General features: G+C 44.9%; 1 protein-coding gene across 2 annotated transcripts in view; it reads left to right on the top strand.

Moving 5' to 3' along the window:
• The first annotated feature begins 5444 nt into the window (after window positions 1-5444).
• Window positions 5445-12224, top strand: part of RNF217 (ring finger protein 217) — a 121055-nt gene continuing 114275 nt past the window's right edge. For both annotated transcript variants that reach the window (XM_046676085.1, XM_046676086.1), the window contains exon 1: window positions 5445-6322. In XM_046676085.1, coding sequence (XP_046532041.1) covers window positions 5447-6322 — 876 coding nt within the window. In that variant the 5' untranslated portion in view covers window positions 5445-5446. The remainder of the gene's footprint in view (window positions 6323-12224) is intronic.

Below are 12224 nucleotides of genomic sequence, written 5' to 3'. Positions count from 1 at the left end.
ATGCTCTGGTGAGCTTAAAGTTTTTCACAGAGGTTATAAAGTTAATAGTAAAGGAAAATTTGGGGAGAGGATTATTTTCTTCATTGAATAAATTAGTAAACTGAATTTTCCAGAGCTTGACACAGGATCTAATAGATAGTCAGGAAATGCTTGTCAAATTGAATTGTAACACAAATAGGAGGACTTGCTGACCTAAACTGTCATGAGTGTGCATGCAAATAGCATCTATTAACATATTTCTCTGCTCATTAGGATGAAAACTGTTTCACTCGAAAACAAAAAAATCTTCCTTTTCTCTCTTGTCCATTATAAAAGCAACACAATATTTTAGAAATTTTAGGAAGTGGAGAAGAGAATCATAACCACGTCACCCTTATACAATAACTCCTATTACTTTTGTCCTTATTTTATCATATGCATGCCTACACAGCTGTAATCATATTGTACGTTATATTGGTCCTGCCTTGTTTCGCTTAAAGTAGTTTTGTAAGCATTTCTCCACTGTTCTAAATAAATCTTCTCTAAATCACCTTTTACTTCTTCCCTAATTTGGAAGAGATGTACTTTTCCTTTGCTAAGAATATCTCTACTATTTTCAGAAGTAAAAGTGTCGTTTCGCACAAGTGCATCTTCAGCGCTGTTACTTTGATGTTACTTTGATCCTTTCTTTTCTTCACTGTGATTGCCAAGCAAGGATGGCGCTGAGGGCTATGCAAGAAGAGATTGAGCTTGCTCTTGCTTACTGAACCAATGAGGGATTCCAGTCTCCGGGCCAGGGAGGAGGCAGGCTGTAAATTTTTCTGACTCCTGCTATAAACAAAGCCTGTCACAGGGAGGCTGTGACTTAACAGCACTTTCAGAAAGGGAAGCTGAGGAACAGAGAGAACGTGCCTGTGTCCATGTCACTATGTGTCTTGAGGAAACTGGGGATTTCTAAAAGCAGAGCCAGGCTGACATCTTTCTGGTAAACCAAAGCCACTGGAGTGGAAACTCTGAGTTGCCTTTAAACTGCAAGGTCTTGGTGACTCAGGGAAGAGGGAACTGGTTCTCTCAGGTCAGGAAGGGTCAATTTGGCACTGTTCCTGGACCTCCTCTCGTCTTAATTCAAAGAGCTTCCACAGGGCAGGTTGAAAGATGATTTCTTTGGCCCAGTATTCATGTGGGAATGAGTTTGGGGCACTCGAATAAACTCACCTGTATTTTGGAAATGAGGGATTGGTATCATGGACTGAGAAATATCAACTGAGTTTATCACTGAACATTTTTGAGCATTATTGTCCCTGCAAGAGGTAAGGAGGAAATTCAAACCAAGAGGAGGAAGGGAAGCTGTCAGAACCATAACCTCAGGAACAGAGATCCATGACATGTAGTGCTAATCGTAAATATCGAAAGGGGAACCAACAGTTCATATTTGATTTTGTCCTTTTGGCTTAAAATAATGTGCTCATTAATTAAAAACTGAGATGTTATTTATAGCATTTTTAATTTTTAAAAATCTCCTTAGAATGATTAGGAAGGTAGACTCTCTCCTCTCCTCACTATGGATGGGATTATAAGCCGGTGCTAAGTTTCTCTGATAATGTGTGCCGAAAGCCTCGAAAGTACAGCTACCCTTTTCTGCAGCAATTTAATTTTTAGGACTTTATGCCACGGTACATTAGGAATGTACACAAAGGTTATGTTATATGTTACTATAACATATAGTAACATATATTGTGTTATTTTCTTAAAATCATAAAGGATCTAATTTTTAAAAATAAAATGGAATTGGTTAAATATATTATGATCATTTATACAATAAAATTCTACGTGGTCACAAATCATGACATACAGATGTTTTGATAGTATGAAAAACGTTCAGAATAAATTATTAAGTAAAAAAAGGCAGAAAAAAGAGCATATACCATTTAACATATTTTTTATACACACAAATGCAAACACTAGAATGAAGTATAACTGTAGGTTAAAGTAGTTTAAGTGTTTATTTTGGGTAGTGGGTAATGAAGTTCCTCCCTTCCTTTCTTCCCTCCCTTTCTCCCTCCCGCCCTCCCTCCTTCCTTTCTTCCTTTCCTCTCTCCCTTCCTCCCTCCCTCCTTCGTTCCTTCCTTCCATCCTGCCTTCCTTCCTTTCTTTCTTTTTACCCCTTCCTCATCCTCCTTATTCTTGGCTTTCTAAGCATTTGGGCTTTTATTTTATAATTTGAAGGAATACACTGTTTTATTTTATTTTTAACTTTACTTCATAAAAGTATGCTATATGGATTTTCCTGAGGAAATTTTAGGTGGAAAAAGAAAGTGAAACAATTGTCTTCCTTTCTTTTCTACTTGATGCCCTTTGTCCCTAATGATTCTGAGTTCTCTTCCTCCGGGTGAAGAGGAGAGAAAAGGAAGGTGAGGCCCACCATTCCACTCTGTCTTTCTGAAACAGACCCAGAAAACCAGAGCTCATTCCTCTTCAGGAAGTGAACTTTTAAAAAAATTAAATGATTTCTATTTCTTTTTACCTGTTCTGATAGTTGAAGGACAGGTAGAAAAACAAGTCAGGTATTTGCTGTATAATTATTTCATGGTATTTAAACATTATGTATTTCTTCTCCACAACAGTTAAGAGGAAATTAGTTTTACCTTTAATATGTAAAATTAAAATGATTCACAGCTTTTTTGATATCTCATAACATTTTTCTAACAAGTTAATATATAGGCTCTTTCATTTTTGAATTAACGTCTGAATAAAAATTTCCAGGTAACCAAAACAAGTCACGTTTAAAGGCCAGGATGGCGAAGGTGGTAATAGCAAAGATAACGTTTACTAATGACTAAAGCAGTTGACTATGTCAGTTCTTGAAAGTTGTCTCCTGATACTGGTTTTGCCTTTAGAGACTGTGCAAAGCTCACTGCAGGTGAGGAGATACTCAGAGTTGAAACTGGTAGTGGGAGATAGTGCTCATGTTGTATTAACAACTGTTTATAGCTTACATGGAACAGATGGTTTGAGTTTTGAGAATATTCAGCTTGTGGTAGATAAGTGAAATTTTTGCTATGGTAGCTATACATTCAACCAATCGTTTAAAGAAATGAACCCTATCAGCAAATCATCATAGACGCTTCATGAATTTCATTTCAGGGGAACTGATAGAAGCATCATATTCTACCCTCGCATTTTAACTCATCTCCATGCTGTTGGGGTTCCATGGGTCCCAGATTGAACACCAGGGGTACTAGGCCCAGGATTCAGGCAAGTCTGTGTCTCTCTGGGTGAAGATATGGCATGCCATGGTTCTATTTTCACAAAGGCCAATGAATCCCCTAGGAAGGAAGTCACAGCAAGAAGGGCACAGAACTGTGGGCAGCCTTCAGGAGTTCTAGCAGTGACTTCTAGTTGGTTCTGTGGCAAGGAAAGCCACTGCCAGTGAACAGGAATCTGAAGGATGAGGAATAAAATGGTGGGCACTCCAGGAACAAGTTCTGGGAACACCTATGACAACTGAATGTGGGGGAGGGATCCCCCAAACTAAGGGAGGACCTTGAGGGGTTTGATTCCTGTAGATTCCTACATGGAGATATACTTGTTTGCACCCCTTCTTGCTACCCTGGTCTTACTTTAGGCCTGCTGTCACCTAGAAAACACAGATCTTTTATATCTGTTCTTTTGAAAAAACAAAGGAGTTGTTTTCAGATGGCATACACAAAAGGCACACTCATGTGGGCTTCTTGTCCCTGCCTTTAAAACAACAAACATTAGCAGTATCATTTGGAGAAAACAGCAGTTACCAGTAAATCAATTAGCCAAGATCAAAAAAATCCCTGAATGACAGTAATCTTCCAAATAGGAATTCTTCATTCTTGGGTCAGACTGATAAATGAGGTGGCATTTAGACTGATTGATCCGACTCATCCCTTTGGGGTGCAACTGAGCACAAGACGCACCTGATGGAGATGCTCTTCTGTGTTACGCTGCTTTCTTAGGACCACATAGCTAGTCCCCTTTTTGATTTGAAAACTATTTTAGAACAACCCAATAACAACTTCAAGATAAAAAAATTCTACACACTTCACAGCTCCTTCCTATTACATGAATGTGTAAATTGAATTCCCTTCGAGATGAAAAAACAAGGGTTGGCTTCCCAAAAATGTTTTCATTGGCTTTAGGGAACTAAAACACACCAGTCTGGGTGACTAATACTTCCTGTAAAATACAGATCAACACATAATTAAGTTCTGGCTCAAATAAATTGTTGTCTTGGAAACAGTTTGGGGGATAAATATGGTTATGCTAATGAAACGCCTCATGAGTTCTACCAACGACTCAGCTTATTAATTAGGCCAGATCATCTTACTACAGGTGCTACCCAGTTTGGAATATTTAAAGGGTTAAAAAAAGTTCCTAAGAGAACACTAAAGAGGAGGAAAACCGGATAAATCTTAAATTAGTTATCAGCTCCCACAAGGATTCCAGTTGGAAGAGCAGGTTAAAAGTACTTGTTGGCTTATTTGTGGGTTTCAAAGATCCTTCCTACCCCGTTAGGCAGGAAACGGAGAGCTGTATATACAGCATTTGAACTAATAATCCCCAGCACTCTTTCTCTGAACTCCCTTTTTGAAGGATTTAAAATTGGATGAACTGAAGAGAAACTAAAATCTGAAGTCGCCAGGGTTTTCTAGCCCCAGCTGAAAAGCATGCAGGAGTTTTGTAGGAAGTTCTGCTTAACGCCTAGAGCTGCCTGCTCTGAGGGGTTTGTTGGGGCCAAGTGCGAACTCCCGGCGGGAGAGCGCATCTCGGCTCGCCGATCACACCCACTCGGGGTGTGCGTGTGAGTGAGAGCGCGGGGGCCTGCGCGCGTGTCTACGTGCGGGGAGGTGTGCGCCCGGGGGGGCCGCCAGCAGGGCTCGAGGTGCCGCGCGACGAGGGGAGGACGCCCGCGCCGGCCTCTCCCCAGGGGCCGCGGCGGCTGCTCGCGCTCCGGCTGCACCTCCCGGGGCGCGCGCGGCGCCGCCACAGGCCCCCCGCCCCTGTGACCACCGCCCTCCGGCCGCCGAGGCGCGCGGCCCGCCCCGGGGAGCGGCGATGGCGCGGGGCTGACGACCGCCTGCCCCGGACCCCTCTGCCCCGCCCGGGCCTCGCGGGGGCCCCGGCGCCGCCTGGACCTGCATGTGGGGCGGGCGCCCCCGCGGCCCGAGCAAGCGGCCCCCAGCGCCCCCGAGGCGGTGCCCGGCCGCGCCGGAGGACGAGGAGGAGGAGCAGCGGCCCGGGCAGGGCTCCCCGCGCGCCGCCGCCGCGGAGCACGGGCTCCCCGGAGGGAGCTCGGGGCGTCCCAGCCCCGGAGGAGGGACCCGGAAGCAGAAGCGGAGCCGCGAGTGGAGCCGAGCCGCTGCCCCCGCTGCCCGCCGGCTCCGGGTGGGGGTCCCGGCGGCTGGATGGGCAGCGGCGGCGCGGGCCGCGGGCGGCGATGGGCGAGGAGCAGAGCACGGTGAGCGGCGGCGGCGCGGCCCCGGAGGCGCGGCCCCCGGCCAGCGGCGTCCCCGGTCCCCACGAGTCTCCGAGGCCGCGGGGGGACCTCGCCGGGGCTCCCGGGCCGCGCACCGCCTCCGCCGAGCCGAACGACGGTGGCTGCAGAGGCGACTTGGGCTGCGTGGACCCGAGCACCCCGGAGCCCGCGAGGACCCTGGGGGCCCCGGGCCGGAGGAAGAGCCCAGCGGCCGGGCAGCCCGCGGGATTGGCACTGCCCGGGCCCCTCAATCCTCAGACTTTGCAGCAGCAGCTGGAAGAGGAGGAGGAGGAAGCTGGGGACCGAAACGAGGAAGGGGATGAACAGCAGGAGGCGCCCCCCGGCGAGGAGCAGGAGCCCAGGACCCGCGCTGGGGCCCCGGACCAACTGGTCCTGGACGTGCTGGCCCCGCGACGCCCGCTCTCAGCCAAGAGACAAGTCTTCTGCTCCGTGTTCTGCGTGGAGAACGACCTGCCCGAGGTCCCCACCGCGGAGCAGCTCTCGCCGCCCGCCTTGCCACCTCGGGCTCCGCCGGTGACTAACCCGCCCAGCACCCCGTCCTCCTTCCCCAGCCCCCGGCTGTCCCACCCAGCGGACCCCCTGTCCCCCGACGGCGGCAGCATCGAGCTGGAGTTCTACCTGGCGCCCGAGCCCTTCTCCGTGCCCAGCCTGTTGGGAGCCCCACCCTACTCTGGCCTGGGAGGGGTAGGGGATGCCTATGCGCCCCTCATGGTGCTGATGTGCCGGGTGTGCCTGGAGGACAAGCCCATCAAGCCCTTGCCCTGCTGCAAGAAGGCCGTGTGCGAGGAATGCCTCAAAGTCTACCTGAGCTCCCAGGTAACTGCACCCCCGTTATCCCCTCCTCGGGTCCCCACGCCGTGCAGCGTTCCAAATCCCAGGCGGGGAAGTCCAGCTCCCTGCGCCAGCTGCCTGCTCACAGGAAGCGGCGATGAGACGCCCTTACCGGGGACCTCTATCAGTTTCTCACATCTTGGTGGTTGTCGTTATAATATTATTTGTGTGGTTTGTCTTCATGGTTAACTTGATGGGAATTGAACTCTGCCTGAGCTTCAGGCTTTGGTTGGCATCCGTGGCAAGAACAGGGTACAGTGCAGGGCGCTCTTGTTATTTCTTTTACTAGATTGCAAGCAAGAGCTTGTTCCGAGGAGGGCAGTGAGTGCCTCAGAGGCCTGGTATCCCGGGAACTAACAACTAGTGGGCTTGAAATAAGTATGTATTGAGTTGGTGAAGAGGAGGGTTGGGATTAATATGTCGGGGCCATGGTGCTTGAATTTTTTATTTTGCTCCATTTGTATATTTCAGGAAAGTACAATTTATTTATTTATTCCTTGGCTCTTGCCCACTTTCCCTTTTCCACTGTAAGGTTGAAGTACTTTTCCTCACTGAAGTTTTACGCCAGCACAGTGCCTTATTTCTTTAAGAGGGAACAAAACAGAAAGAGCAAAACAAAGCACAGCAAGGCTAAGAGGGTTCACAAAACAAGCAGCTGGTGAAACTTTCTCCCTCAGCTCCGCATTTGAAAGCTTCTTGTTTTTTTCTTGGAAAGCTCAGGAGTGCACCAGATCAGCCCTCCCCTCGCTGACGGTGAATGCGTTCTTCCAGCAGTTTCAATCTATGTTTCTGCCAGTGTTTTGCACAATCCAATATGCCCTTTGATCTCCAGTCTGGTTGTCCTAGGCCTATTCATCTTTCAAAACCGGGGCTGTTCAGGTGCCAGCTTTTCTGTGAAGCCTTACCTCACCCTTCAGCCCCCTGTTTATATACTTTCCAAATACTTCTGTGTGTCTTACATGCACTGAAGTTGTTCCTTGTGTGTCTGTCTTGCTAGACTGTAGGGACAATGTCTTATAGTCCCTCTATCTGGCAGTTTCATGTCGAGTCCCTTTCCGTAATAGTAGAATAGTTTAAAGCAAACTGAACAGGCTTCCACACGGTGCGGTTCCTCTCTGTTTTGTGGCTAGTCCGTGCTTGCGTCGAGACTGAAAGTATGTACTGTGCCCAGATGGAAATGCAAAGGGAAACTTAGACAGAATGGAATGTTACACAAACAGTAACTTGGCCAAGATGGTGGAGATTATCCAAACGCCTGTAAGAGACTATGACATTTCTTTCATGCTTTATCCGCAAACAGATACTTAAAACAGGAGGAACGTCTGCTGCTCATAGTGGTAGCTTCTATGACATGACCGTCAAACAGATTTTGGTGCCATGCGTGTGCAAAGCCCTGTGGTGGGATTCAGACATTCCCAAGTTATGGGCCCTGGTCCAAGGAAGTCACTGTGAAAGCAGATGTGTACAGGAGAACAATAGGAGGTAGCATATGATGAGATGTAAACAGTAGCATTTAATGTTAAACACTGGATACAAATACTGTGGGGTTAGAAGTTCAAGGGAGGTAGTCATTGTGGTTGGGGTACTCATTGCAGTTTGATTTCCTTGAAGTAAACTCTTTCCCCAAAGCAGATTTTTTTTTTTTTTTTTTACCTCTGTGAGTTATTTGTAGGATGTCAACGTTTTGATCTCTAGTGGAGAAAAGAAGCAATGGGGAGTGGGAGGTGGCAAAGTGTGTGAAGTGTTGCTGCCATACATAACCACCGCAAACTCCTCTGAAGTGACACAGTATCTGAAGGTTGTCTGTGGTGTTTACGATTTTATGTATGTTCCTGATCTTCTTCCAAAGTGTTTGGTGGAACTTTCAATATAGAAAAATATTATTTGAAATAATAACAAAAAGGTGAGTCATGCTGGCCAGGCGTGCTTCCACCTCAGGGCTTTTGCATTTAGTGTTCCTTGTGCCTGGAATATCCCCTTCGACGCCATCCCCTTTGCTTGCTTACTCCTGCCTCCTCTCCCTTTCAGGTCTGTGTGCAAATGTCACCCATGGGGCCTTCACTGCCCACCCAGTTTAAAGTTAGCCTCACCCCACACTCCCAATTTCCTTTCCTGTTTATTTTCTCCAGAGCACTAGCATGCTCTGTCTTCTACTTAAGTAATTTCCGTGAAGACAGGAGTTTTCACATGATCTGTTCACTACTGTATCTTTAGCACCTAGAACGTTGTCTGCCGTAGAACAGACACTCGGCTGAGGGTTGTTGAATTTAGGAAGAGCTGAGCGACAGAAAGGAGGAGTTTACCCCTAGAAACCACGGCTAGGAAGTGGGCTTCTGCTTGGGCACTAAATTCTACTCTGAGCTTCTTGATGTTTAAGGCAAAGACTTAAAGCAGACCAAAATAATCCTGTGCTAAGTTTGTTGTTAAACTTAGAATTAAAGAGTTTTTAGACAAACTTTTAGCTTATGCAGAAATGGCGTTTTCAGTTGGATAAATATATAGGCTTGTGGTTGTAATGTTTCTGATCTGTATTCATTCAAAGCTCCCTTCTACTCAAAGGATCTGTGTTCCCATGTCACTTAACCTCTCTGTGCCTTAAGTTCCTCATCGGTGACATGGAATTGCACCCACGTTGTGTGATGACACACCAGGTCTAAAGCAAACACAATCAGCTTGCCGAGTTGTTTTATTGCCTCACTGAACCAGATCAAAAGGGCGGAGTGTGTGCTTTCCCCCTCATTTTAAAGGTGTCTTGGGTTTGACAGAAGCAAATCTGTCAAGCCTGAACTTGCAGGGCTCCTAAGACCTTTTAAAATAAGATGATATATTTGAAATAAAAAGTTATTAGTGACTTTTTTCCCACTGTTTTTTTTTAGAGTTTGTGCCAAATAGTGCATTATTTAACATCATTTAAGAAAATAAAGCAGAGTCTCTATTAAGCATTTTATACAGACATTAAAAATGCATACTAAATGTGAGTTGGACTATTAGCCTGGTTAAATTAACATTCTTCCAAAAGGAGACACTGAGTTCTTTGAAGGAAGGTATGAACTCGGGAGATAGGAGTGTGGGTTTTTAGATGATGTCTTATTTTCATCAGTGCCATGGGCTGAATATATGGCAAAGGCCCATGGGCAGGTGTGGTCATTATTTCAGACAGAGACGATTAGGCCGTGATTTAAATACCTCCGTACTGTGGTTTACAAATAGTAGTCTTATTTTTCCAAATATGATTCTTCTCCAGTTACCGCTGTGGCTGGGGCTGTGGGAAACACTTCTGAGTGGATGACTTTACAGCACGCTCGGTACCATCCGGTTTCCAGTTGCCATGGTGAAGGGTCGCCCTGATAACTTATAATCTTTGGCACCACATGGGTGTTGTCTTAGAGGCGCTAGAGCACCATGAGAGGGACGGTGGGTGTTACATTGGTTTATATTCCCCGGGTACATAAATGTTTGGTCCATAAATTTTAGAAGCACATTTCCCAGTGACCTGCATGCATGGGTGACTATGGCTGAAGCGTACTGTCCCAGGGACGCCTGCGGTCTCCTGCAGGTCACTGAGCCATGCAAGTGTCGACCTTCTCAGCTGGTTTGGCCTTTACCACATTTTCCTAGGAGGAGAGATTGTTGCCTTGTTTGTTTCATAGAATGACACTGTGCTCATTTTAGAAATCCTCCACAGATATCTTTCCTTTATGATTTTGGTTTTAGACTGTAAAACCTGTTATAGTATAAAATATTAATATTTAGTACTTCAGATAAAGAAAGGAGAGAATTGGGCATGCTGAGGGCTTTCTAAAGGTAACAGCTGTTGTGGCTTGCATCACCCTGCTTCAAAGTACTCACGATTGGCAGATGCACATGAGCTGGAATGTATACACCTGTCAAATGAGTATTAATAGAGACAAGCAATACATTTTTTCTACAGATTGCAAACAAAACAGCTGCTAGATGGTAATGTCCTAAAATGACTGTGTACTATGGTCACCCTAGAATCAGTGACCTAGGGGTGAAAGCTTATGTATCCTATTATTAAACTCTGCAACATCCACCCCTTTATGGGTAAAAGTGTAACCTACTTTTTTACTTTAAACCTTCAAGCAACCTGTATATTTTTGGAAACTGTCGCATTCAATATGGAGTTTGAACGCAGCTGCCTTCACACAGGTGAATTTACTGATCCTGTCAGGCCAGGTGTGATTTTGGTAGTCCTGAAAATGTGAAGAATAATATGAGACTGAAATCTGTTAAATCCCTCTACAAATTTGAAAAGTGAGGATTAAGGCATATGTAAGCTTATTCTTGCATGTACAGAATTAGCATGTGCGTGTGTGTGCGCACGGGCACGTGTGTTTAGGGATGTGGTAACATTTGCTTTCACACCTTACTGACTCATGCCCTTATTTTCCTCTTCTGTCTCTTTAATAATTTCTTCATTCCTCTTTAATAATTTCGTTCTTTTTTCTCCGACTTTGCAAAATCTGGTTTTAATTGGTGTTTGATTTCTGCAGGGGAATCCTCTGTCCAGGGCTGATGAGCTCTGGGTCAGCAGGACCTGGTTGGGGTGCTGCATGCATGTCTCCCTTCCTGTCTCCTCCAGGTGTCTGGAGATGAGGCTGCGTGGAGAAACCCTGCATTGTGCTGCACTGCCCAAAAGATCTCAAATAACATGACCAGTACTGAAACCTTTAGAGTGGTGATTTTTTCTTTTTCCTGGAGTAGAGCTCAGCCTTTATACTTGAAGGCTCTTCCTTAGTCCTCATGGGAGAGAAAGAAAAAGGAGACCATTAGAACTTGAGCCCCCAGCTTTTTATTAAAAGTTTGTGATGGGCAATGTAGACAGATACCTGAGTGGTCATTTCTTATTAACGTATTTGTTTATTAGTATTCCGTTTATGCATTTAACAAACATTTATTGGATACCTGTATGCCAGCTGCCATGAGATACTCTATAAACATATTAAATGCCTTCAAGGCATTTAGAGCCTTGTTGGCAGTCTTTCTTCCCAGCTTTCTCTGGTGGCATAAATAAGTTTCCCTTTAAGTTCCCAGACATCTGTGGGTCTCTTTTTCTCTTCTTTCTTTCTGAGAGGATTTTATTAAATCAGTTCTGGAACACAAGCTAACATTTTAGTAAGCATGTTACAATTCCTCCTATTATGTTTCATCCAAAGTAATAAATCCATTCGTTACTTATTTCTTCATACACATTTCTCAAGCCTCTTTCTAATTCTCGGAAAGGGAATATTAGTAAATATCTTGCTCCTTTCGAAATATTTATTACCTGTACTTAAAAGCAAACATAATTTTGCTAAGTTTCTTTTGGATCATTCACGACAATATGGCAAATCTTTAAAGTTCTAATACTTTTTGCAAAAATGTTTATTTCGTTCAGATTCACCTTGTCAGGAGGGTTTTATATGATAAATGAACCTTCCCAAATCAAATTTTGTCTTAAAACAAAAATTCAATGTCTACAGGAGAATAATTCCTAGAATATAGCATTCTCTTTCAACTTTATCAGTACTATTTGCCCCATCAATTTTGGTGTAATTACATTTGAGTTTTTAAGTTTCCGTGAATAATAAGAAGAACCATTTACTGAACATCTATATTATGAGCATTTTTACACATATTTTATTATTTAATTTTAATCCACTTGCATATAAAATACCTATTACATACCAGGCACTGTTGTAGGGTTAGGGATACAGAGAACTAAAACAGATAAAGCCCCTGGCTTTGTGGAGTTTATATACTAGGCTGGGGGGTGGGGAAGACAGACAATAGACTAAGTAAATTATCTGGTATATCGGGAGATAATAAGGGCTATGGAAAAAGAGAAAAAGGGTGATAGAAAAAGGGTGATAAATATTGGGGAGGG

This window comes from Equus quagga, chromosome 11, assembly GCF_021613505.1.
Source record: "Equus quagga isolate Etosha38 chromosome 11, UCLA_HA_Equagga_1.0, whole genome shotgun sequence".
In the NCBI taxonomy this organism is placed as follows: domain Eukaryota; kingdom Metazoa; phylum Chordata; class Mammalia; order Perissodactyla; family Equidae; genus Equus; species Equus quagga.
Note: the sequence above shows the minus strand (reverse complement) of the source record. Positions and strands in the feature narration are given on the sequence as shown.